Source organism: Durio zibethinus, chromosome 26 (genome assembly GCF_047325235.1).
Source record: "Durio zibethinus cultivar Kanyao isolate XHJ-2024 chromosome 26, ASM4732523v1, whole genome shotgun sequence".
NCBI classification, from domain to species: Eukaryota; Viridiplantae; Streptophyta; class Magnoliopsida; order Malvales; family Malvaceae; genus Durio; species Durio zibethinus.
Genome location: NC_143187.1, coordinates 2079619 through 2103564, shown reverse-complemented (window position 1 = coordinate 2103564; position 23946 = coordinate 2079619). Strand labels below are relative to the sequence as shown.

Here is a 23946-nt window from a genome sequence, read left to right as displayed (position 1 = left end):
AGCGGAAGGACATTTTGTTTCATCGTATTTTTCAAAATCTGGGGTCTTGAATTTTGATGGGATAACCAAGTCAGGCACCAAGCTCAGCTCATTGGCATCAACAACCCCATAAATATCATTACCTTCAACCGCTTTGAGCCTCTCCTTAAGTTGGTCATACTTGTCTCAAATTTTTGAATTTATAACAAGTTCTAACATTTCGTGAGACTTCTTTTGTTCAATAGGGTCATCAAGATTCAGTATCATGATAGGATCAACTAGGATGGGTTCCAAATTAGTATTCAAGTGGGTCAGTTGTTGACTTGTAGAATGATTGACATACGGGTATGACTGTGTACTTAGTGGTTGTATGTGTATACCCCGAGGAACTTGAACCTAAACTTGAGGTAGAGTGAATCTAGAAGGGTATAATGGCTCTTTCACGTTGACCTCATCCCCTGTCCTTGACATGCCAGCAACCATTTTTCCTTTTATTGAACCAAGCAATAGTTATCTTAATTCAGCCATTTGTGTTCGATGCTTTGTTGTATTTTCATCACTCTTTCTCATATCTCTTTTTGTGCCCTTTCGACCCTTTTAAATCTAGCTGTATTCTCTTCTTCCATGGCTTGAGTCTGAGAATGAGTATTATATCTATACAAAATTGACTGATTTTGATTCATCAACTTTGCTAGCCTTGAACCTTAGTTTATTAACCATGAATTAGATCGCATGATATAATGTCGTTGATATTGTTGTTAGTATTTACATTTATTAAAATGCATGCATGAAATGAATGAAATGCAAATTGGGGCATTGTCTTGGATCGATCAAAACAAAAAGAGACTTTCATTAACCATGGGAGTTTTTATACATCATCCGATCATTCTTGCATTAAAACTATAAAAACATTTAATTTGAGCATATTACTCTCTAGCTTCATACAAAAAATGTAATAATCTTTGACTATGGCCTTGGGTTGGTACAATCTCCCCTTCCAGTGCTTTCGTCTTTTCAACCATGTTGCTTGCTTTTCAACAGACTTGTAGATTTGAGCAGTTAGATGTTCGATATATTACTGCCTCCCTAAACTTTTTACTCTCCACATCTCTCTAGCATCCACCTTCATATTGCAAGTGCGAGCCCAATCCTCTTTCTCTTATCACTCAGTCAAAATCTTATCTATGTGACTCTAATTGCTTGTCAATTGAAGCTTCAAGCTCATTAATTCATGCTCTAAGGCTTTTTTCTCACTTTGCAAATCAGAGTTCCTGTTTTGTTCCCTCCTTAGTTCAACTTTTAGCTTTTCACTTTCTCTTTGGTGTCTTGCTACCTTTTCAAAAGGTCCTGAAAGTTTTTCTTTCCATTCATGTTGTTCTTTAGTGAGTGCAAAGATTATTTCTTTGTTCTCTCAAGCTCTATTTTTCTAATATTTTATCATATCTCGTAGTTTTTCCACATACTTCTTAAATCTCTTTAAAAGTTTATTGTCTAACCTCAGTTTCTTTTTTTTTTTATACAGATTTTACAGATCTTCTTTCAATACTTTTCGTTCTTTGGTTAATTTCTGTGCTGCATCATCTCTCATCATTAAATCATATCTCAATTGGTTAACCTGATCCATCATAGTTATCTTCTCTTCCTCTAACTTTTTTTTTTCAATCTCAAACTTTCATTTGGCGATCTCAAAAGTCGACAATATCGGCACTAAAATAGGAGCTGGTAACTTTTCTAAAACATTGACTGATAGAGGCCTAATTTCATTAACCTTTTTTCATCTTTCAAGTAAGGTAACCTTCTGTAACATTATCTGTAAATCTAGCTAGACTCATTCGGTTGACTTTTTTCCATATTTTGATGATTTCATGAACCCTTTTCACGTAATCGGGTGTCCTATAATCGAGCTCAAGTGAACTGAGTCCATGAGTCATAAGGATAAACTGTCGTGAGTCATATTATCTTTGAACCATAAAGGGCATATAACTCACTGCCCTTATATTCCTAACAAAGGTACCAATGACTCATCTCCACAACTATACAAGATGGCCATCGAAAGCATCCATAGTGCCCTTCATGTTACATCCTCGCTAGTGAGCTTTAGAAAAAATTCCAACCGCTGATCTTTTATCTAATCTTTTTTCCATTTTTTAGCCACAAACTCCTTGATAGGACTGAAATGAACGAAAAATGGTCGAAATGATGTCTTTTTTTCTCAAAAATGACTTTTGAGCCAGATAAAAAGCAATTAAGCACACCCTATAAATCATTCTTCACCTTTTTTTCGATAAAAATTAAGTGATCTAATAGTCTCTGCCAAAATAGTTGGTGAAATATTTATTCCTTTATCTAATTGCTCAAAAAAGTCAATCACTAATGCTTCTATATGTCCTAACACTTTAGAAAATATCATCAATCCATACACAACCAAAGTAAACACATCCAATCCCTGATCAGTTTTAATATACTTCTTTATGTACTCGAGCAAAAAAGCTGATGGAATGATCTCAACCTCGTTCTTTTCCTTCTTATGCTTATCTATCTTTTCAACCTTTACTTACATGATCTTGGCTAACTTCTTTCTATATCCGATAGTCTTATGCTATTTCCAATATATCTTATCTTGATTGGTAGACTCTATCCGAAGTAAAAAAGAATATTTTTTGATCGTGGGGGCTAAGTCTTCTTGGTTAAACACAAAGTATCGATAAGATGAATCCTAGAATTGTATTGTAGCTCTCATCAACTATTCATCAACCTTCACTGACATAAGCAGTGCCACATCCTCGTATTTCTTAAAAAAAGATTCTTTTCTCTCTGTTCTCCACTGTTTCCAAATAGCTTCCAATTTTGATATATTATTTTGACTAAGATCCATATGCACTAACTGTGGTAGCACCGATATGTGACCATTTACTAAGCAATCTCTTTATTTTCCCTAAGTATTTTTTGAATGGCTCTTGACCTCTAAGTAGCTCTTACACATGGATGACATCCTTTAGGTTTTCTGAAAGTTTTTCTTGCTAAAGATTGGTCCAAAACAATACCCTTTAGAAATATGGTACTTATATGATGCATGCAACAAAATTAAAGATAACAAAAGAATTAAACAATCAATAATGTAAATAAAACAAATAAATAAAAATGAGTAAATGAATGAACAAGTATAACATGCGTCATAACAGAATATACATAGTGTCTTAATTTAGGTAATTTTCTCACAAAAAGGACAGCATGGCTCTATCCTAAAGTTGGACCTTACGGGTCACTATATGTCGAGTTAAGATTTACATCTCTAAAGGTTCTCAAATTATTCCTCATCATCGTTCGTTATAGACTAGTAAGGCTCTCCAATCCTTACCCATTATAGGCCGAAATAGGTTCAATCTGAGTGGAAGTGTTTCGCTAGTAAATTATCATAATGATTTTGGACCGGCAGACGTAAATGAGTTTTAAAATCGAGAGAAATAAAAGAGAGTCACCATCAATCTTTGTTATGGTGTGATTGGTCACCTAAAAGTTTATCTTTCTAATAAAACTTATAAACACAGGTTTAAAGTTTATCAAAAAGATAAATTTTGGCATATGAAAAATCAGATTGGGTTCGAGAGTCGGTTACATGTGGGAAAGGATTAGCACCCCCACAATGCCCATAAATTGGTACCATTGAATTATGCGTTATTTTCAGTATTAGATAAAAATGGTTTTGACTTAAAATTTAATACTAATTCCCTTCGTTTAAAAAAAATATTTTTGTAAAATTTTTATTTAGAAATATTGAGAAAATCTTTAAGTTAAAAAAATTATCTTAAAATTCTTCAACATCTAGGCAGAATTTAAAATAACTCTTTTCGCTTAAGATTTAACACAACAATCCTTAAAATGAAATAATACTCTTTGTAGAAAATTGTTGGTGACTCTCCAACATCTAGGCAGAGTACCAAGAATTATTTTTTTTGAAATGTTATTTTTATTTTATTTTGTAATATCATAATTTTTTAAAAACGTATTATTCTTTTTTATTATAAAATATTTTATCACCAAGTAGTAAATAAAAATTAAAGATAGAATAGTACAAATAATTACTGATAATAACATGCTAACGTATGTATGTCAATAAATGTTATGTAGGATGAGATGCAATTTAAAAGTTGGATTCTTAAGTATAATGAGGTCACCCTGACTCTCTAACATCTAGGCAGAGCTTAGGTGCGACTGTTTATATTTAAGATTCTAATTTACTGTTATACTTTTTATTTATTAATCTTATTATTAATACAAATTAAGAAATCATGTGAAAAGACTTAACGAAGTAAAATTTCCTAAACACCCCATCATCTAGGCGGTATTTGGGAACAAATTACTTCAAATGAAATTTTCACATGTGTCCTTAAGATTTTTAGGAGGTTTTGAGGAAGAGCTTAAGTAAAGATTTTGATGGTTTGGTTTTAAGGTTTAGAGGGTTTAAAAGCTTGAATTTTATGATATGGAAGGTTTAGGGTTTTGATTTTAGAGTTTGGAGATTTTAGGGTTTGGGTTTTTAGGTTTGGGGTTTTGATTTAAACATTTGGATTTTAAGGATTTTGGATTTTGGGGTTTGGATTTAAGAGTTTAAAGGTTTTGGATTTCGCATTTTGGGGGGTTTTGGATTTTAAGGGTTTCAGATTTTATGGGGTTTGAATTTAAGGGATTTTAGATTTTTAGGGGTTTCAGATTTTAGATTTTGGATTTTAGGAGTTTTAGAAACCTAGGATTTTGAAAATTAAGAATTAGTGTTTAAGGTTTCGTTTTTAAGAAAATATGAACATCTCTAAAAATCATTTTCGAAACAGGTTCGATTTTAATAATTTTTTAAAATTAATTTAAAAATTTTTTATATTTATTTTTTATGAAAATTTATTAATAATAATTCCCCAATATCTAGGCGAAATTATCTTTTTAGAAAAATATTTTTTATTCCCTCCAAAATCTAGGCAGAAAAAATAATAATAATAATAAATTTTTTTTTTAGCATTTTTAATATATATTTTTAATTATTACTTGTTTTCAATTTTATTATTATTAAAACAATTAAACATTTATTCTAACAAATTTAAAAATTTATCATGCAAGAATATAAAAAAAAAAAAAACTCAAAATAACAAAAATAATAATATAAAAAAATTTAGAAAATTAAAAAAAAAATTTTACCTAAATCGGATCGATCAACGATCCAGTCAACGTTGGTCTGGATCGGTCAGATCAGTTTGGCGATTCAATATACGGTTCGGGTAGTCCAGCAGTTCAAACGGGTTCGACTGGTTCACTGGAGGTTCGATACCGATTCAAATGGATCGATTTTGAGCTGAGGTAAAAAAAGGTCGCGGGTCGGGTTGTTCGGATCTCGGGTCAGATCCGGTTATACACGCAGATCTTCTCCTTAAGCAAAATGATGTCATTTTGCTGCTTTGGCTTTTATATAAAAGTTATTTTTTTTGTTTCATTTCATCATTTCTGCCAAGAAAAATTTTTTTAGAGCTCAAGAAGAGCTCTATGGACTCTACCGGCATTCGATCGTCGGCACTCTTACTGTCGCACCAGCCACCGCTTTGACCACAGCTGGTGGTTGTCGTCGGTCAATGAAAAACACCAAAAAGACTCCCAGTCGTTCACTTCTATGCTCTTTTTTCAGATCCAACGTCTGTTTTACCAGAAACAGCCCCGATCAACATAGATCGGGGCTTAAAGCTTTCGGTCTCCTTTCTCTTTTTTTTTTTTAAAAAAAAATAATGATTTCTTTGCTTTTCCAGGGAGCTCGACGCTAAGGTTCCTCCCTATGGGGAGGACTGTTTGTCTTTGTTTTTGTTTCTGTTTTTACGTTTCTATTTGGGTATAGGTTTGGTGTGGTGTTTGGGGTTGTTGAAAATGTTTTAAGGGGGATAGTTCATCTGAGCTTGGTGATTTCTAGTAAGGGTGAAATGAATGGGCTCCTGGGCATTCGAGAAAGCTTTCGAAAATGGGGGTCCGAGAGAGCCGAGGGGAAGAAGTTAGGGGTTTTTAAGGAGTTCAAAAAGGGAACAGGTGGTGGTTGTAGGGTAGCTGTAGGCTGGTGAGCATGGGCAGCTAGTGGTGGCTGCTGCCAGGCATCAGTCGCCCTGCTTTCTACCATTTTTTGTTTCTCTTTTTTAATTTTTTTTGTTTTTTTATATAATTAATAATTATTTTTAAATATATTTATTTTTTTTATTAATTTTAATAGTAGACCCAGACAAAATCGGTGTCTACACAAATGCGGAGGTTATCAACTCACGAGAGCGTAGCTACTTTGCTTTCTCCTAAAAAGGATAGAGTCCGAGTCTAAAGCTCATGCATGAATATGCAAAGTGTGTGCAAAATAATGTATTAATCAAAATACCATAAACACAAAATAAAAATAAAAAAACAACTAACATACAATTTATCTTATTCATTAACGCATATTTTTTGAAAAATCAAAATAAAGGAGATTAAATGAAATGTCAAATAAAATCAATTAAATCCAACAATTCTTAATAGTGCGTAATTAAAAGTTTTGGCTTGAATCTCAAATTAATGTCTCCAGTGGAGTCGTCAAGCTGTCGTAACGGTTTTGGGACTGCCAAACGTAAAATGTTTTAAACTCGAGGAAAATATAAAGGGAGTCGCCACCAATCTTTGTTAGGGTGTGATTGGCCACCCAAAAGTTTATCTTTTTAATAAAACTATAAAAGCTAGTTTAAAGTTTATCAAAAAGATAAATTTTGATCTTTGAAAAATCAGGTTAGGTCCGGGAGTTGGTTACATGTGAGGAAAGATTAACACCCCCACAATGCCCATAAATTACACGTTATTTTAGGTGTTGGATAAAAATAGTTTCAATTTGAAATTTAACACTAATTCCTTTCATTTGGAAAAGTAAAATTTTCCTAAAGCTCTTTATTTAAGAATATTGAGAAAATCTTAAAGTTAAAGAATTATTTTAAAATTCTCCAACATCTAGGCAAAATTTTAAAATAATTCTTTTCACTTAAGATTTAACACGATAATCCTTAAAATAAAATAACAATCTTTATAGAAGATAATTGTTAGTCACTCTCCAACATCTAGGCAGAGTACCAAAAATTATTTCCTTCGGACTATTTTTTTTATTTTATTTTATAATATCACAATTTTTTAAAAAAAAAAGTATTATTTTTTTATTATAAAATATTTTATCATCAAACAGTAAATTAAAGAGAGAATAATGCCGACAATTATCGATGATAATACACTAACGTATGTATGCTAATGAATGTCATGTAAAATGAAATGCAATTTAAAAGTTGGGTTCTTAAGTATAATGAGACCACCCCGACTCTCCAACATCTAGGCAGAGTTTATGTGTGACTATTTATATTTAAGATCTCAATTTACTATTATACTTTTTATTTATTAATCTTATTATTAATGTGAATTAAGAACTCATGTGAAAAACTTAATGAAATGGAGTTTCCTAAATACCCCATCATTTAGGTAGCATTCGGGAACAAACCATTTCATGTGAGATTTTCACATGTATCCTTAAGGTTTTGAAATAGATTTAGGGTAAAGGTTTAGGGTTTAAGTTTGGGGGGGTTTAATTAAAACGTGAACATCTCTAAAAACCTCCAACATCTAGGCAGACTTTCGAAGCAAGTTCAATTTCTATAAGTTTTTAGAAATTAATTTAAAAAACATAATTTTTTTATAAAAATATTTTTAAAAAAATTCCTTTTTTTATGAAAACTTAATATCAAAAATATTATTAACTTATTTAGTATTTTTTATAATAATAATTCTCCAACATCTAGACGAAATTATTATTTTTGAAACATGATTTAATTTCCTCCAAAATCTAAACAGGAAAAATAAAAAAAATATATTATTATTATTATTTAAGCATTTTTAATATTTTTTAGTTATTATCCTATATTGTTCTCATTTTATTATTATTAAAAATAATTAGATATTTATCTTAATAAATTTAAATATTTTATCATGCATAAATATAAAAACTTAAAATAACAAAAATAATAATATATATAAAAAAATTAAAAAATTAAAAAAAAAATTTTACCTGAATCAGACCAGTCAACGGTCCGGTCAACGCTGGTTTGGATCGGTCTGACCGATTCGGTGGTTCAATCAGCTGTTTGGGCGATCCAGCGGTTCGGATCGGTTCGACCGGTTCGTCTGAACTGACTGAAGGTTGGCTGAGATGGGTCGATGGGTCAGTTTGCACGGATCTCGGGATGAATTTGGTCCATGCGCAGATCCTCTTATGTTTGAAACGACGTCGTTTTGGTTTTATGCTCAAAACGACGACGTTTTGCTTCTATGTTTTCTATAAAAAGTCAGCCCTTTTTTTTTAGTTCATTTTTTTTTTGTTTCAGGAAAAAAAAAAGGGAAAGTGCTTTGGAGAAGAGTTCCAGGGCTTTCGCCGTCCAGCGCCAGAGTGTCGTGTCAGTCATCGCCTGGTTCACCATTGGTGGTGGTCACCAATGGTCAAAAACTTCAAAACTAACCAAGAGGTTCCGTTCAACCTCCTAAGCTTAGATCTGGTGCCCCTTTCACTGGAAATAGCCTCGATTCGCGTAGATCTGGTTTTGAAGTTTTCGGTATTCTTTTCTTTCTTTTTTTTTTTTTCAAAAACTAACTGATACCCTTCTTTTTTAGTGCAGGTGACTCGGCGCTGGGTTCCTCCCTGCGGGGAGGACTGTGTTTTATTTTTTTTGTTTTTTCTTTTACATTTTCGTAGATCTGTTTGTTTTTCTGTTTGGATATTTGGAGGGGTTGTTTGCATTTTTTTTTATGTCTAAGAGGTTTTTTATAGGAGTGGAATGCGCGTATTTCTGGTGTTCTTGAGCGAGGGGATGTCCGAGAGTTCCAGAAAGACTTGAAAGGAGGAAGATCGAGTGTTTTATGTGATTAAAAATTGTGGTAACGTGTGCTGATGGAACCATAGGGTCTTAGTGAAGGGATTGGATGAAAGGGGGTGGTATGATGGTTAGGGTAGTGGCATGATGGCTAGGCTGGCCTAGCAGGTTATGGGTGGCCAACGATGCCATGTACGACACCCATTGGCACCAACCCTTTCCTTTTTGTTTCTTCTTCTGTTTGGATTTTTTTATTTGTCTCTCTTTCTCTCTTTTTTTATATTTATTTTTAATTTAATTAGTTTTTTTAATTAATTTTTTTAATTATTATTAAACAAATATTATTATTATTATTAAAAAATATAGATCCAGAAAAAATCCAGTGTCTACAAGTATGAACTAAAATGGCTTTCTTTTTACTATCCTTTTTATCATGTGGGATGTGTGGCTGTAATTGTTAGTCTTTTTAAGTAGTTGATTGATTTCTTGTGTCATTTGCAGAGGAACTAAGATAAGCTGAGCTAGACAAATACAACAATGCAGAACCAAAAATGGTTCAATGCATAGAAAACAAAGAGTAAAAGAGAAAACCAATTTGATCTTTCAAAGTGTAAGCTAGTCTATTATAAAATCCCTAAAAATACAGCTTTGTTGACTCACTTCTTGTTACTCACTTCTTGTTAACTAACAAGTCATTATTTTTCTGCCAGTCACTAGCCAGTAACATTCGTTACCCAGTGTTTTTTCCTTCTTGAAAAACCAAAGGTAGAGACTGAGAGGCAGGGGTTATATTTCCTTCTTCATTGCCACCTGCTTACCATCCATCTAACATCACCAGGAGTTCTACCTCTAAAACTCCCAAATTTTTATTAACTGAATTCGAAAAAAGTACAATCAAACCCATAACATGATTTAACTTAGCAAAGTTTCTTGGCCAGTTAACTTCTTACCATGATGGAGGAATGCAATGCAATCAGCCTCTTATGAACCAAAGGCTAATTCAAGAAAATGGAAGGGACAAGAGAAGTATACCAGAAATATTCTTTCCATGGTTAGCATGTCCTTATATGATTCTATCTATCCACCAGAAGCCATGAATCATATATATAGCACCAATGAAACTTTTGAAGTTTGATGACCTAAAACACAGAACCAGGCTAGAAACTCCTAAATAGTACAGTAGTAAGCATATTCCTATCCATCAAAAGACTATCAATCATGTATTCTCTGATATTACTTATTTATGAATTATGATGAGAGAAATCACACAAACATTTATAGAAGAAAAAGATTGAGGTGAAAATTTCATAATTTATAAGTAAAAAACATACAATTCAATGATCAAATAGGAAGATGTGTAGAGCATTAATGGAGCAACCATTTTTATTATGTCCTCTCTTACAATTGTATTAAGTCACAGATGCCAAAAGCCGTACCATGCATACATACATACATACATACATACATATATATATATATATATGCGTCAAAACCCAAACCAATTTTACATTGGCAACTTGTAATACATCATTAAAAAGTGTATAAAAAAGAGGAGCTTTCAACTACTAAACAAAATTTTCTTCCTTTGATGATTGTCTTCAATGCTTCAACCAGATTGGCCTTAAGGAACATTGGGGGGGAGAGAGACGGTCGAGTATTCCTTCACAACCCCTGATAAGATCGTTAAGGGAATCAGTAGAGAAGAATGGCTGTTGCAGATCCCTTGGCATGTAGGATGAGTAGACAGAATAAGCACCTGTCCGCCTCTTGTGCTTCTTCACAATCTTGATCAACCCTGTTACAGTTTATTGTAGTGAAAAATCAGCCTAGGTGCATTTTAAACAGTTAATTTTATTCAGTATTTCTACAGATATACATGATTAGAAAGTGTATATGCCTGCTAAGTTAATGACACTATAATGGCGTAGCATCACCATCTCTGAATGAAGATCCAAAATTTCCTTCCGTAATTCCAACATTTCTTCATTAACATTTATGTTTTCAGCCCTGGTTTCCAGCTCCTGAAATACCCGAAAGACAGCAATTTCTTTCAATCAGAATGAATTTCTGGCACAAACAATTACCAAAACTAAGTTTTGGTTAATTCTTTTCAAGGGAAAAACGATCAAAGACTTAATATTATTACCTTGAATCTGATGATATAATCATCCTCTTTGTCGATGTAAAATGTATTGATCTTGTCGAGTTCCCATTCTAATAACAGGGTGAAGCCCATGTCTTCTGTTGCTAAATTCCACTCATATCTTCCACCATCTGAAAATTTTCCTCTGCCTGATCTTGAACTTTTCTTTCCATTTGAATGGGGTTTTATCAGTTTCACTTTCTTCTTTAATGCCTTGTAAGACATAAACTTTTGCTCCCATTCAGGTAAGCTTTTTTTCTATCTCAGCTCAATGTTTTTTTTCCATGTTTCATTTCTTCCTGTCAAAGTTTCAATGATTGGTCAAGAGGGTGGGCAGAAAGAATTACATATAAGAAGCGTGAACACGAGTACGACAGGATGACGAATGCGGTGACACCATAAGTTTTAAAAATTAAGGACATGAATAATGTAGGACATTGTAATAAAACAATATTTTTTATATATTATAATCATCCTCTAAGAATATAAAATAAATACTAGGTTAATTTTTAAAAAATAATTAACCTTGTAAAAAAAAAAAAAACTAATGATAAAGACAATAATATAAGGACATATAATATCATTATCCACATAAGAATTTTTTTTTTTTACGTATTTCCACGTTTCACAAGCAAAAAGTTCAAAAGGGATTATGCTTTCATATATATATTAAAAAAAAGCATTATATTCTTTAGAATCATAGGCAGATATTCGCATCACCACAATACTGTTTTCGACAATTAAGACCTCTCCGTGAATTATCTTTAAAAGGGACTGTTTGGCTGGAAGCTTGGAACCATGAAGGTTATTACGAGGTAGATTGTAGAATATCCCATGACGCCATTGAAAAACTTGTATATTCCATTATGCTAAAGCAGAATTTGAATATACCACAATGTTGCTGCCAATATTTTGTTATCGTTCTTATTTTATTATTCAATTAAAACTCTACATCACGTCTTCTTCAAATCCATCAAAAAACCATAAGACTCTTGTTAGGTATAAATGTTTTCTTTGTCTTAATCTGACAAACTAGAATGTTTTTCTTATTATTTGGAAGGTTTTCTTTATCTTGCATCAGTGAAAAGGTTATCACCAATGTAACCTTTCCATGCAATGTGTCTTGAAGGTTTTCTATGTTTCCGACATCTGAAAATTTTACTGTAAGAATACTGGTTTTGCACTTTGTGAAAGGTTTTTCATACCATAGGAAATTAAGAAAGCTGGAAAACCAAAAAAACCTAGTACTTGGGTGTTCTTTCTGTGTTAACTTTTCTTTTATGTCATAACTTGTCCGGCGAGTTGGTCCCCGGCAGCCCAGGACAGTGGCAGTACTTATGCAAGCTACCAATGTTTCACGAAACCATAGATACTGAAAACCCATACCCAGAAAGATGTTCAAAATCCCAATCGTAATATTTCATAAGCACTTCATTGAGATATAGAATGATGTCATCGATTCCATTTAAGAGAATGTAACAAATTATTAACATGTCTTACAGGAAAGGCACAATACAAAAATTTCTTAGGCGGTTATATATATATATATCCAGTTATTACGATAAAGAAAATAATAATAAAAAATTAATGTTTCCAAATTGATCATAACTTCAAATCTATAACAGTTTATGGATTTCCTAACAATGTGAGAATATCGATCCAACAGTTCCATAAGCGCCAACCAAAATAATGAAAAATATCTGTATTTCAGATAAGGAAGCATGATATTACAGTCACTAGAATGGCAAATTCATACCACAACATAGGATATACAGTGCCTTTCTATGGAGAACAAGACACTGAATTTACTGTCGAGAAATGGGCAGTGACGGCAAGGCACACCCAGCTCAAAACTCAGTAGGAGGTTTCAAACGTACTAATCTCCTGATCGTGTCTTTATCAGTATGCTCCAGATATCCCTTGAGAAATTAAAAAAAAAAAAAAGAATCGGGGGGGGGGGGGGGGGGGGGGGGGGGGGGAGGAGTTAGTAGCAGTATCAACAAGTAAAATGCAACAAGATGCTAATTAACAGCCAGGGGAAAAGGCAGTTTCTTGGCACAGAGATATAATGGGTGCTTAGGCGTCATAAGAAAGTGAGATGGCACATGCTACATGAATTCAAGCTTTTCAATAATCATGGGCAGTGACAAATCATAATTACTTTTCTTAAGCCTCACTCAAGCTGTGCATGTTCCAATAAGAAACAAATTGTCCAGCTTCTGATCAATCAGAAACAAAAATTCTATGAAATTTTTATCCTCTTATAATGATAATCAAACTCATACTTAACCAACAGTTGACACCTTAAGAGGAAGAAATGCCAAAACTATTGATAGCAATACCAATTTGTCACCTCACCTTCCAAACAATTTCATCCAAGGACAAGCATATCTTTCCATACTTATCAAGGAAAAGGCGCTCTGTTGGTGGCTTCCCACATACATCCTTCACGGCTGAGGTTATAACAAAGATCACCTCTGCCACTAGAGCAAAAACATTCAGGAGATAAATTAGTAATAAATTCAAGCATGTAGAACGATGAACCTCTTGAGTTGATATATTATTTGATACACTTTTAAATGCACTACAATCATCAAAGTGTTAACTTTCTTTTTTCTTTTTTTTTTCCCTTTTATTTGCAAAGTGTTTCTTTCATTTTCAATCATAAAAAAAAAAAAAAACAATATACATTTTAAATTACAGACTATAATAATGGGTCACTCTATGGGCCAAAATGCTTGCGTGCTAAGACAACTAAAAAGCTTATCCAACTAAGAAGAGGATAGAGATATAAGAACGTCAAGATGGGGGAAAACCATTGCTTTTTAATTGCACATCATTCAAGAAGATTATTTCAGGGAACCTATGACCCATAGATAAAGCCCTCTCACCTCAAACAGACCGTAAACCACATATTTTTTAATCAAGGAGTTTGTAGCTTCTTCACCTTTCACAACTTAGGTTGTATATGTAAAGAATGTAAGATAAACTTACATGCAAGTTCATCATATTCATCCTTGCCAACAACATAAACACTGACATCTCCAAGCACCGTATAAACAATGTAAACAGACCTGATAAAAGAACAAACTGGTCAGTTCTGTAAAATGATATCACTTAGTCAAAAAGTAATGCTCTTATCAAATGGATATTAGAACTCCATATAATAAACTTCTAAGCCACAAATATTACGATAAGCAAGCTAAGCTCTAACTTAACAGACAAACTAATCATAGCTATGATCTTGTGGTATGGCATTGCCGCAAATTATACGCCCAATTGCAGAAGTTGAAGAAAATCTAGCCCTAACATTAAAGCTGCGAAAAAGATGATAAATATTATTATTTTATTCTATAAGTTCTAAATGCATTTGGACAGATTATGAAATTATCACAATATGCTAGGCCTTGGAGATTAAATATTTTCTCGGAATATGCTCAAGCAATAACTGTGAATTACAGACCATGAACAACAATCTATATTTCAAATAGTGAATAATAGAAGTAAACTGTTGGATTTTCTTTTGTAAGTCTTTGTTACAAGGTGAATTCTATCACTTTAATCAAGTGTGTGATTTGGACATTGGTTCATTCCACATTCAACAAAGCCAAGAACCCTGTGCCCCCGTTCAATTAATTCCCACGATTAACTTAATTTCAGGTTAAAAAACCTAAAAGATGTAAGAAGAAAAAGATTAAAGCTACTGCTTGAGGAAGGTATTTTGATTTAGAAGGATTCATTTCCCAGTCGGCAAATGTCCTAAGTAGCCTTTTATGCTGAAAAAGGGTTTCCTCTTACTTATTAAAGTTATCAGACCTCAGGGACAAAGGTGGAATTTTGGAAAATAAGTCCAGTAAATAAGGCATGTAGATTAATTGGTTATGCTATCTACTACTTGATAAACTTTATCTACATGTTTAATGCATTTGCATCAGACCTAGAACAAAAAAGATGTATTCATTGCTGGCTACATACTTGTCTATTGGCAAGCTTATTAAATCATAGCCATCCATGTCCTTAACAGTTGACTGTCAATTCTGAGCTAGTTGCAGATGCATGTGTTTCACATAGTTCAATCAAGTTTCAGTTTGTAGAAAAAATTTTTTAAAAAGAGATGGGCTGGTATAAAATTTAACTGATTTATAGCAGATTTAGTCCTTCCAACTAATCCTCATAGAATAATTCTAAAGGCAATTTAGGAATGGAAAACAAGCAGTATAGCTACAAGATAGATACTAAAATCTAAAGTAAAAGAAGGATGGTCATACTTGTGAGAAGCAACAAGTAGCTCTTCATTTTTGACACCTTTAAGATTATCCGCTCCCAGTTTCACTAGGAAAGATCTCCAATGCAGCCGTTCCTCAGCTGGAATTCCATTAAAGCTGCAACAAAACATAATCCCTGAGGTAATGCTCGAGAATCTTATGAAGAAGAGATAAAATATCAAGCTCAACAATCATTTAAAAGCAATTGAGACTGCATGTTCCTCAAAGGACAGACCAATATTAAAGAGAGACAAAGAGAAATAGTAATTTATAAGGACAAACTACTTCGCTCTGATAGAGACTGAGACTACTGTTCGTGGTAATTATAGGAGTCTTGGGATTGACAAACAGAAAATCATGGATAAACTCCTAAGAGCAGCTACTTGATGAAGAAATATGATCAATAGCTTCTTTTTCTGTCAGCCTTTCTCCATAATACCTTTACAGAAACATAACTGGGTAATGAACCTTTGGCTACTTCTTAAGCACACACCTCTCCTAGTGACATATGGATGACAAGAAAAGCAAGACATTTGAAACTATGGTCCTTGTTTGATCTTGGTTTGATTTAGGACCTCAGTTGAACTTAGAATAGGCAGTATTGTCTTATTATGTTTCTTAAGTTAAATCTCACAGGTTAATTTAGGTTTAAAGTCTCAAGTCTATAAGATTAAAGGCAGTGAGACAACATACTTGCAATTCATTGGCAATGGGTGGAATGATCAACTATAAGGCAACACCCATTGGTCCCAATATATCTCATTTCCTCTTCATTCATGTTTCAACCTCTAAAGCAAGCATCATGCAACAAAATCATGTGTTTTTCAAACCCCACCCATTTCAAATTTCTACCAAAAACCAAATCAACCCAATTCAAATCCCATCCAGAAAGTAAAATGAAATCATTCAATTCCCAGAAGAAAACCAATGACCCATTAAAGATCTACCTCTATATAAAACAGATTCAAGCATGATAACTGATTCAACAAACAAAAAACCATAAAGAGCAAACCCAAAACAATCAACAAGAGAATTCAACGCAAAAACGATATGGGTATGATCAGAGAAAATGGATGGGGCAAAGATCTATTTCCGTACCGTTCAACTAAGATGTTCCCTTCAGAGTTTGAGAATAACACTGCGAGTATCATCTCGATCTATCTCCCTCTCTCAACTACTTTCTTTTCTCTTCTTTTCTGTGTTACGCAGAGAGATACGAGACATTGCTTTGTCGTCAATCGTTAGTTGGCCTTTCTGTTCGGGTCGGTGTCGGTTCTGCTGTCGGGTCGGATAAATTTTATCTGGTCAACTTTGACCCTTTAAAAAAAAAGTGCAAATATCGCAACATTTTATTGGTTTAATTATAAAATTTTATTGTTCAAAATAAAACTCTAAACACTTGATTTATATAAATGAATTAATTTCCATAAATTTTTAAGCTTTTGGTTAAATTTGTAATGATAAATTGTGGTCAAATTAAGTGGGATAAAAGTACTTGGAAAATAGCATTATTGACAATATAAATACTAATCAATTTCAAGCCAAAAACAAATTTGGGTGGATTTTGGATCAAATTGGTATCCTTAATTTGTCATCAATTTAGAAGGGATGGATCTAGATCGTGGAGAAACAAAATATACTCTCACTTTTCACCCTTGTTATTATTTTTATATTACAGTTTGAGTTTATTTTTATCTGTTATTAGTATAATTTTTAAATTTTATAAATAAAATTAATAAACAAAAAAATATATCATTTTTTTAATTAAAAATGTTTGTTAAAAAAAAGCTATAATAAAAAAAAATGACTCAAAGTCCATTTGAAGTTTATCATAATTTTAATGTGATACAATTGAACTCATCACAAATACTAACTCCAATAATATTTATTTAATATAAAATTTTCATCCAAAATTTTTTTAATAGCAATTATAATAATTTCTTTTAATAACAATTACAATAATTTTTATTACATATTTCATTCTCATCATAATTAATTTCATTGTTTATCCAAATAAAACATAATATATCGTTTGAATAACAAAAGAATGGTGCGGTAGAGCCACTTTCAACATATTGTACCTACTATTTGTAATTGGAGTTGTAAGGTCCAATAGGAAAATTTTGTTTCTATTGGAGCATCTCTTCCCCCTTGTACCCTTGTTTTCTTTTTTCAAAAATTTTTATAAAGATTTTCAATTATTTATAATGATTTTTTTTCTAATAACAATTCACTTCATTATTATTGTTATTTTTGTATTCAAATATATATATAGTCACTAATTTTAATTTTATTATTATAATATTTAATTTTATCATTATAATAATTAATTTTACATCTATCATTATTTTTAATTATTATTTTTAATTTCATTAAAATTAATCTCATCACCCCTCCAAATAAATCTTTAAAGTCTGAAATTTTAGGATACTATTTGAACAAAGAAAGTAATTTTCCCTCCTAACCTTGAATCTAAGATCAAATCCTATTTTTGACTATCTCATTTTAATTTGTTTAAAGATTTGTTTACTCGTTTAAGCTTGAAAATTTACTTAAATTAAAAAGATTTGGACATAAATTTTACGCTTATTAAATGAACTTGAGCTCAAATTTTGGATAAAAGTTTAAGGTTCGAGCCAAACCAAAACCAAACTATTATTATATATTTTTTATTTATATTTATATTACATAAAAATAATTAATTAATTAATGTATATTAATATCCTATGTTTATATATTAATCACATTCAAATACTTAATTAAATTAACAAAATATATTTTAAGTTTTATTTTGATTATTTATTTTTATCATAATTAATATCTAATATTAAAATTATTTTTATTTTTATTTAAAAAAGAATTAAAATATGGGTGGATCTTGAACAAATTTGGATAAAATCTTTTAAAAAATGATTGATCTGGACAGTAAAATAAGATCACTATTTCGATTCGAATTGAACCTTAGTAAATTTGAAGTTTATACTATATATAAACCCACTCAGAATTCGATCGGGCCGACCCATGAGAAGTTCTACCTTAAACTCACGTGGCTTATATTTGCCAATCATTATAGGTTAGCCCAAGGATCAGATTATTCCTTCTCCTCCGATAAAATCATGGATCAGTTTCCAAAATCAAGCCTACATAAAATTCAAGTTTGCAGAAAGACTTGCTTTTACTTTCTTTTCCAATGTGGTAATTTTCATTTCATGCATCAGTGTTACCACAACAGTGACAAACAACTATACTTTTTTTATATATTGCATAAAATGAAAATAATATATATATATAAGCCTTCATGAAGAAAAGTATACCTTTTTTTTTTTTAAATCCCATTTCGAAGTCACATAACTTCAGGAATATAATATTCTCCCTCTAATTTAACCATTCTTTTGGAACTACATAAACTTGAGTTTCAAGAGAACCGAGATACCATGATCAAGTTGGCAGCAGTTTGAAGAGCATGTGGATATAATAATGGGACACACTACAAAAAAACTATTCTATATTGGCGCTCGAAAAATAGTCAATAAAATTTAAAAATCTATTGGTATAGCATAATAAATCTTATAATAACGGTCAAAATATTTATTCTGATGAATTTATTGTCATCAGTAAATCCCTTGTTGGTATAGACCCATATTAACGGTTTTTAAGTTGTCGAAATATGTAATAGAGATATACTGACAGTTTTAATCCATCATTATATGTATAGCTGTTGGTATAGCAATTATTATGTTTTTTTCATTATACCTTTTACCGATGGTTATTCCCGTCAATATAGACTCATATTTTAATTTTTTCAATTTATACTGACGGTGTCTTTGTTAATATATTTTTTACCAATAGTCAATACTCGTCAGTGTAGCCTTATATGTTTTAACTTTTATCGACCGTCCATAATGACTGTCAGTATAACTTAAAATATTTTAATAGTAAAATGCATTGATATAAATTTTAAGACATTGATAAAAAAAAAATTTTTGAATTCTATTTTCAATTATTAATATTAATTTATTTATAATCAAAATAAGATATGCTTTCATGTAAAATAAAAATACACAAAAAAGTAAAAATATTTAATAATATTTGAAATAAAACAACAACCAAATTGTTTTATAATCTACAAATTTAAAATAAGTCAAGAACTATAATCATTGTAAAAATCTAAAAAAAAAAAAGAACGTTAATATCTATGATTGGATGTCTACAAACATGATGCTTAAAGTAAATAAACAACTCCCTACAATAAGATGATGCCATCCCAAGTTAGTCCAAATACATGTTTAATTAGTAAAACCCAATAAAAAATTTCATGTCAAATTAAGCTTTTACTAGTCAATTAACATAGGAAATGTTCCCAAGGTCAAGTCAAGCATATCAAAAACTATAAACAAATGAATCGCTGATAAGATTTTATCCCTTGTTATAGGCTCCCCCTGTTTCACCAACCTAAGCAATTGTTGAAGTTGTTGAATTTTTAAAAATTGTTTGAAAGTTTCTAAAAAGTTGTTGCCCGCCATCTAGATAAGATGGATCTAGAATTTTATTTATAAGCTAATTATCATTACCTACATACAAGGAAAATATGTAATTTAATAACTAAATTTTAGGAAATTTTTTTTAACAATGCAATTTACTATTTTCTTGTACCTGCACCAAGATTGTAAATGTGTTGAGTCATTACTTGCAAAGATTTAGGTGTTTTTTTATACAAATTGTGTGAACCCCAAACATTCAATCATCTTAAACTATTATTTCTTCATAAAACATTTAATCATCAAAGCCAATGCTAATAGAAGGACAAAAAAAATAGGCATGCTTGATTAAACTAAATTGAAATGCAAAAAATGAAAAATACCTTTGAAAAATAACAAGAGTCTTAATGCTTCAACTTTGATTCAGCTCTAAATCAAAATGGGTGCCGATGGGTTTAAGTTTGTAGGGTCAGTAAAAAGTAGAAAGAGTTGGTGGGAGATGGAGATTAGGTTATGGGTATCGATGGGTGGAGAGAATTTGTGAGAGGTGGAGATTAAGTATATAAAGTCGGCGTTAGGTGGAGGGAAAAAAAATAATTTAAACATTTTAGGTATTGTTCAATACGTTTTTGGTTAGAAACACCTTATATAATCTTATTCCATTTTTTGTAAAAGATTATTTAATGTATTTTTTTACCAAAAACGCCTTGAATGATCCCCTCTATGAGTGAATTATTCTTAGTTCAAATAACACATTTTAATTATAAAAAATTAGAGTAGCTCAATTGGTTAGAATATACAACTATTAACCATAAGATCATAGGTGCCAAAAATGTCTTAAATAATCTCCTCTTGGAAGGGATTATTCTTAGTTTAAATAATACCTTTTCATTATTTAAACACTAGAGTAGTTTAATTGGTTAGAGTATACAGCTATTAATCATAAAATTGTAAGTCCGATCTCTCTCTTTAACATTTTTTAGGTTTGGTAAAGGATTATTTAAAGAGTTTTTGGTTATGTCCCCTAATTTTTTTCCTAAATAAAAGCCAATAGTTTTTTTTTTTTTAATTATTTTGAGTCTATACTAATTGTTACATTAATAACCGTCAGTATATAACATATTTATACTTTCAGAAAAAGTTTATTTATATCGACAGTTAAATAAAGTGTTAGTATAAATATAGTATATTCTGACGATATTAAAAATTCGTTAGTAAAAATCTATTTTACTGATACAATTTGATCATCAATATAACCTGGTGTCAATATATAGAAATTTTTTGTAGTGACAACAACTGCTGCATTGCATCAGCTAACGAACCTATGAGCAATTTGATGGATAAGTTAAGCATTTGGCCTCAAGTTAACATATAATTCCTGGTGGCCTCCGCTACTTTTAGCTGCTTTGTCGTTATCTCTGGAATAAATTGAAAGGGCCATTGACATTAGCAAGTCTTAAGAGCTGTTCTATAACTATCATCCTTTTTCTGACTAAACAATTCATATCAGTGCCAAAGTGCAATAGAAAAATAATTGATGCATTTGTTAGAATAAAAGATTTACTCTAGCAAAGTGAAAATATAAAAGGTCTAGAAAGATCTAGAGCTAAAAATTCATAAAAACCTCACATGAAATTATAGACAAATTGCATGCCAAGCAAGCCTAATTTTTTAAACTATGTAATTATGAAAGCTAATTATATTACTAAAATTAAATTTGTAGCAGCAGAAAAGAGTCAAATCAAACAACTCTAATTAAGAAGTGTGGTTTATCATGAATTTAAATGAGCTACAGCAGATTGAGCGAGTTGACAGATGTTAAACATGGCTTTAAGCCACAGGATGGCGAACACCATGAGCTGAGCGGAGCCATGTACATGACCAGTTTTCATTCCTATGAACTACTTAAATACTCGTCACATTTTCTCCTCAATTTTTGTTCGAAATTAGCATATTTCATCTTAGCTAATAAATGAAATCTTCAACCACTTTAGACGATATATACATGCCCCATCAATCAATACAATTAGTGTGATTGTGAAACATATGATAGCTGTTATGGTTTGCTTCTAGCCAATAGGAAAACATGAAAGATAATGATACCAAACCCCTAAAGCTATAATTTAATCACCATAAAAAGTTGCTTTTTTTCTCTTTCAAACCTAACAAACAATCAAATAAAACACCAGCCTGTAATGATCTTACAATGCAAAGGACTAATGAATAAAACACCTCAGACTTGAATTTACATAGAATTTCCATCATATCAGAAGCTCCAAAAATCAGCAAGTTGTATTGAAAGTTGCTTTAAATTTGCTCAAAAAATTACAGTTTGATTGAATTTTCTTAAATTCCTGAGCTTAATATGATGTCAGGTTCAGTATGTCATTGAAAATCTATGGTTTGAAAGTGAGTTGGGTTGTCATCAGCCTAATCAGGGTTGTTGGCTAAGAATAAATTTGACAACATTAATGCGAATCTTTAAGTCATGAAAACTCTTTTTTTTTTCCTTAATTTGCCTTCATTATAAAAAATAATGTTAGTTTTTTTAATGTAAAGGACCGTATGGCTGTTAGGTTATAAAACATATAACAATCAAATCACAACCTTTTAAGTGTACTTGACCCCAAATCAAAATGTCCAAAACTCTAATTATTGAGTTACTTTGTTTTTGATGGTTTCCACATGACAAATTACAAAACGACTTGTCTTATCAGCAAAATTAGCAATCTTTCTATTATGTCGACCTTAAACATTTATCCGTAGGATTATGTTTACGAGAATATCCTGGCCCATGCAATTTGATAAAAAAAAAAAAATGCAGGACCACTTTTTTTTGGTTACATGGATATCTAATTATTTGAACGCACCTAACTTTGCCGCCAAAACATTCATATAAATTCACATGATATTTAAAGATATTAATTTTATCTATATTTAATAAAAAATTTAATTTTTTATCTGATTAAATATAAAAATAAATATTATATTATTAATATGAGGATAAGGATGAATAAAATTTTAAATTTTTATTAAATATAAAAATGAAAACGTGTAATAATTTATTTATCTTGTATCAGTATTCGTACTTTACGTATATATTTATATATATTTAGTATATAAATTTTTATTAAATAATATAAATTATTATTTTAAATTAATTAGAATTAATATATTATTATTGAAAAAATATGTATATATATATAAATTATCTAATTATACAAGATAAAAATAAAAAATTACAAAATAAATTTTATTTATTATTTCTTTTAAAAGCTATAGGTATGAAATTACTCGCATCGATTAAATACTTGAAGTAATAAAGATAAATTTAAAATATTTACTTGATATAAGTATGATGATGAATATAATATAAAAATTCGAAGATAATAATAAAAAATGCTTTACTCTATTCATATATTATCCATTAACATCTCTAATAACATTGAAATATTTATGAAATGATAATACATTAAATATAAATTTAATAATTATATAAGATTATATAATTTAAGAGTACTGTGTACGATGAAAATTGTTGTATGGCTACAAATCAAGAAACTAACGGAGCTAGAGACGTGTATATTTCTCCTTCCATATACTGGATGTATGTTGGCACATAGAGACATTGATATCTCGCAATTGCAACTTAGAGTACTAACTTGTTTACAATGTAGCCGGAAGCTGTACCCAACTTAAAAAAAAAAAAAAAAAAAAAAGGTTTTAATAAAAGAAATTATGAGATAGATATTCTTAACACGTTAGTCATAATTCATTATGGGTGATAATGGATTGAATCTTATCAAATTTTAATTGATTATTTAGGCTAATACATTGTATTTTAAATTTTTAAAATTTTGATAAGAATTTGAATTCTTTTTAAATTTAATTGATTCGAATCAAATTTTATTAATTAAATATTAAAATAATGTGACAAAATTATAATTAGTACTATTATCATCAACTATTGAAACTTTTCTAAAAAAGAAAAATTGTGGATACTTTCTTGTTTAGATAACAATTTTATAACGGCGAGATATTGTAATATGGGAAAACATAATGGAGAAGTCACAAACACAAAAAAAAAAAAAAAAAAAATGTGATTTGATCATGCTGGTCTATATTTATGAGAGAAAATTTTAAAAGAGTACGTTGTTCATATGTAAATGAAATATAAATGACATAAACAAATA

The 23946-nt window shown here is 30.7% G+C and overlaps 2 protein-coding genes across 2 annotated transcripts; both read right to left on the bottom strand.

The window, feature by feature from the left end:
- Positions 1–10225: 10225 nt before the first annotated feature.
- LOC111318537 (SPX domain-containing protein 2-like) lies at positions 10226–11421 on the bottom strand. The gene is made up of 3 exons (XM_089755653.1): positions 11014–11421; positions 10765–10888; positions 10226–10662 (listed from the first exon to the last, which is right to left on the bottom strand). The coding sequence occupies exons 1-3, from the start codon at positions 11233–11235 to the stop codon at positions 10466–10468; spliced, it is 543 nt and encodes a 180-aa protein (XP_089611779.1). The 5' UTR covers positions 11236–11421; the 3' UTR covers positions 10226–10465.
- A 1160-nt stretch (positions 11422–12581) lies between these two features.
- Positions 12582–16539, bottom strand: LOC111274440 (SNARE-like superfamily protein). Its single transcript, XM_022859095.2, has 5 exons — positions 16374–16539; positions 15279–15392; positions 14005–14084; positions 13369–13493; positions 12582–12929 (listed from the first exon to the last, which is right to left on the bottom strand). Exons 1-5 carry the CDS (start codon positions 16424–16426, stop codon positions 12858–12860), a joined length of 444 nt encoding a protein of 147 aa, XP_022714830.1. The 5' UTR covers positions 16427–16539; the 3' UTR covers positions 12582–12857.
- Positions 16540–23946: the final 7407 nt, after the last annotated feature.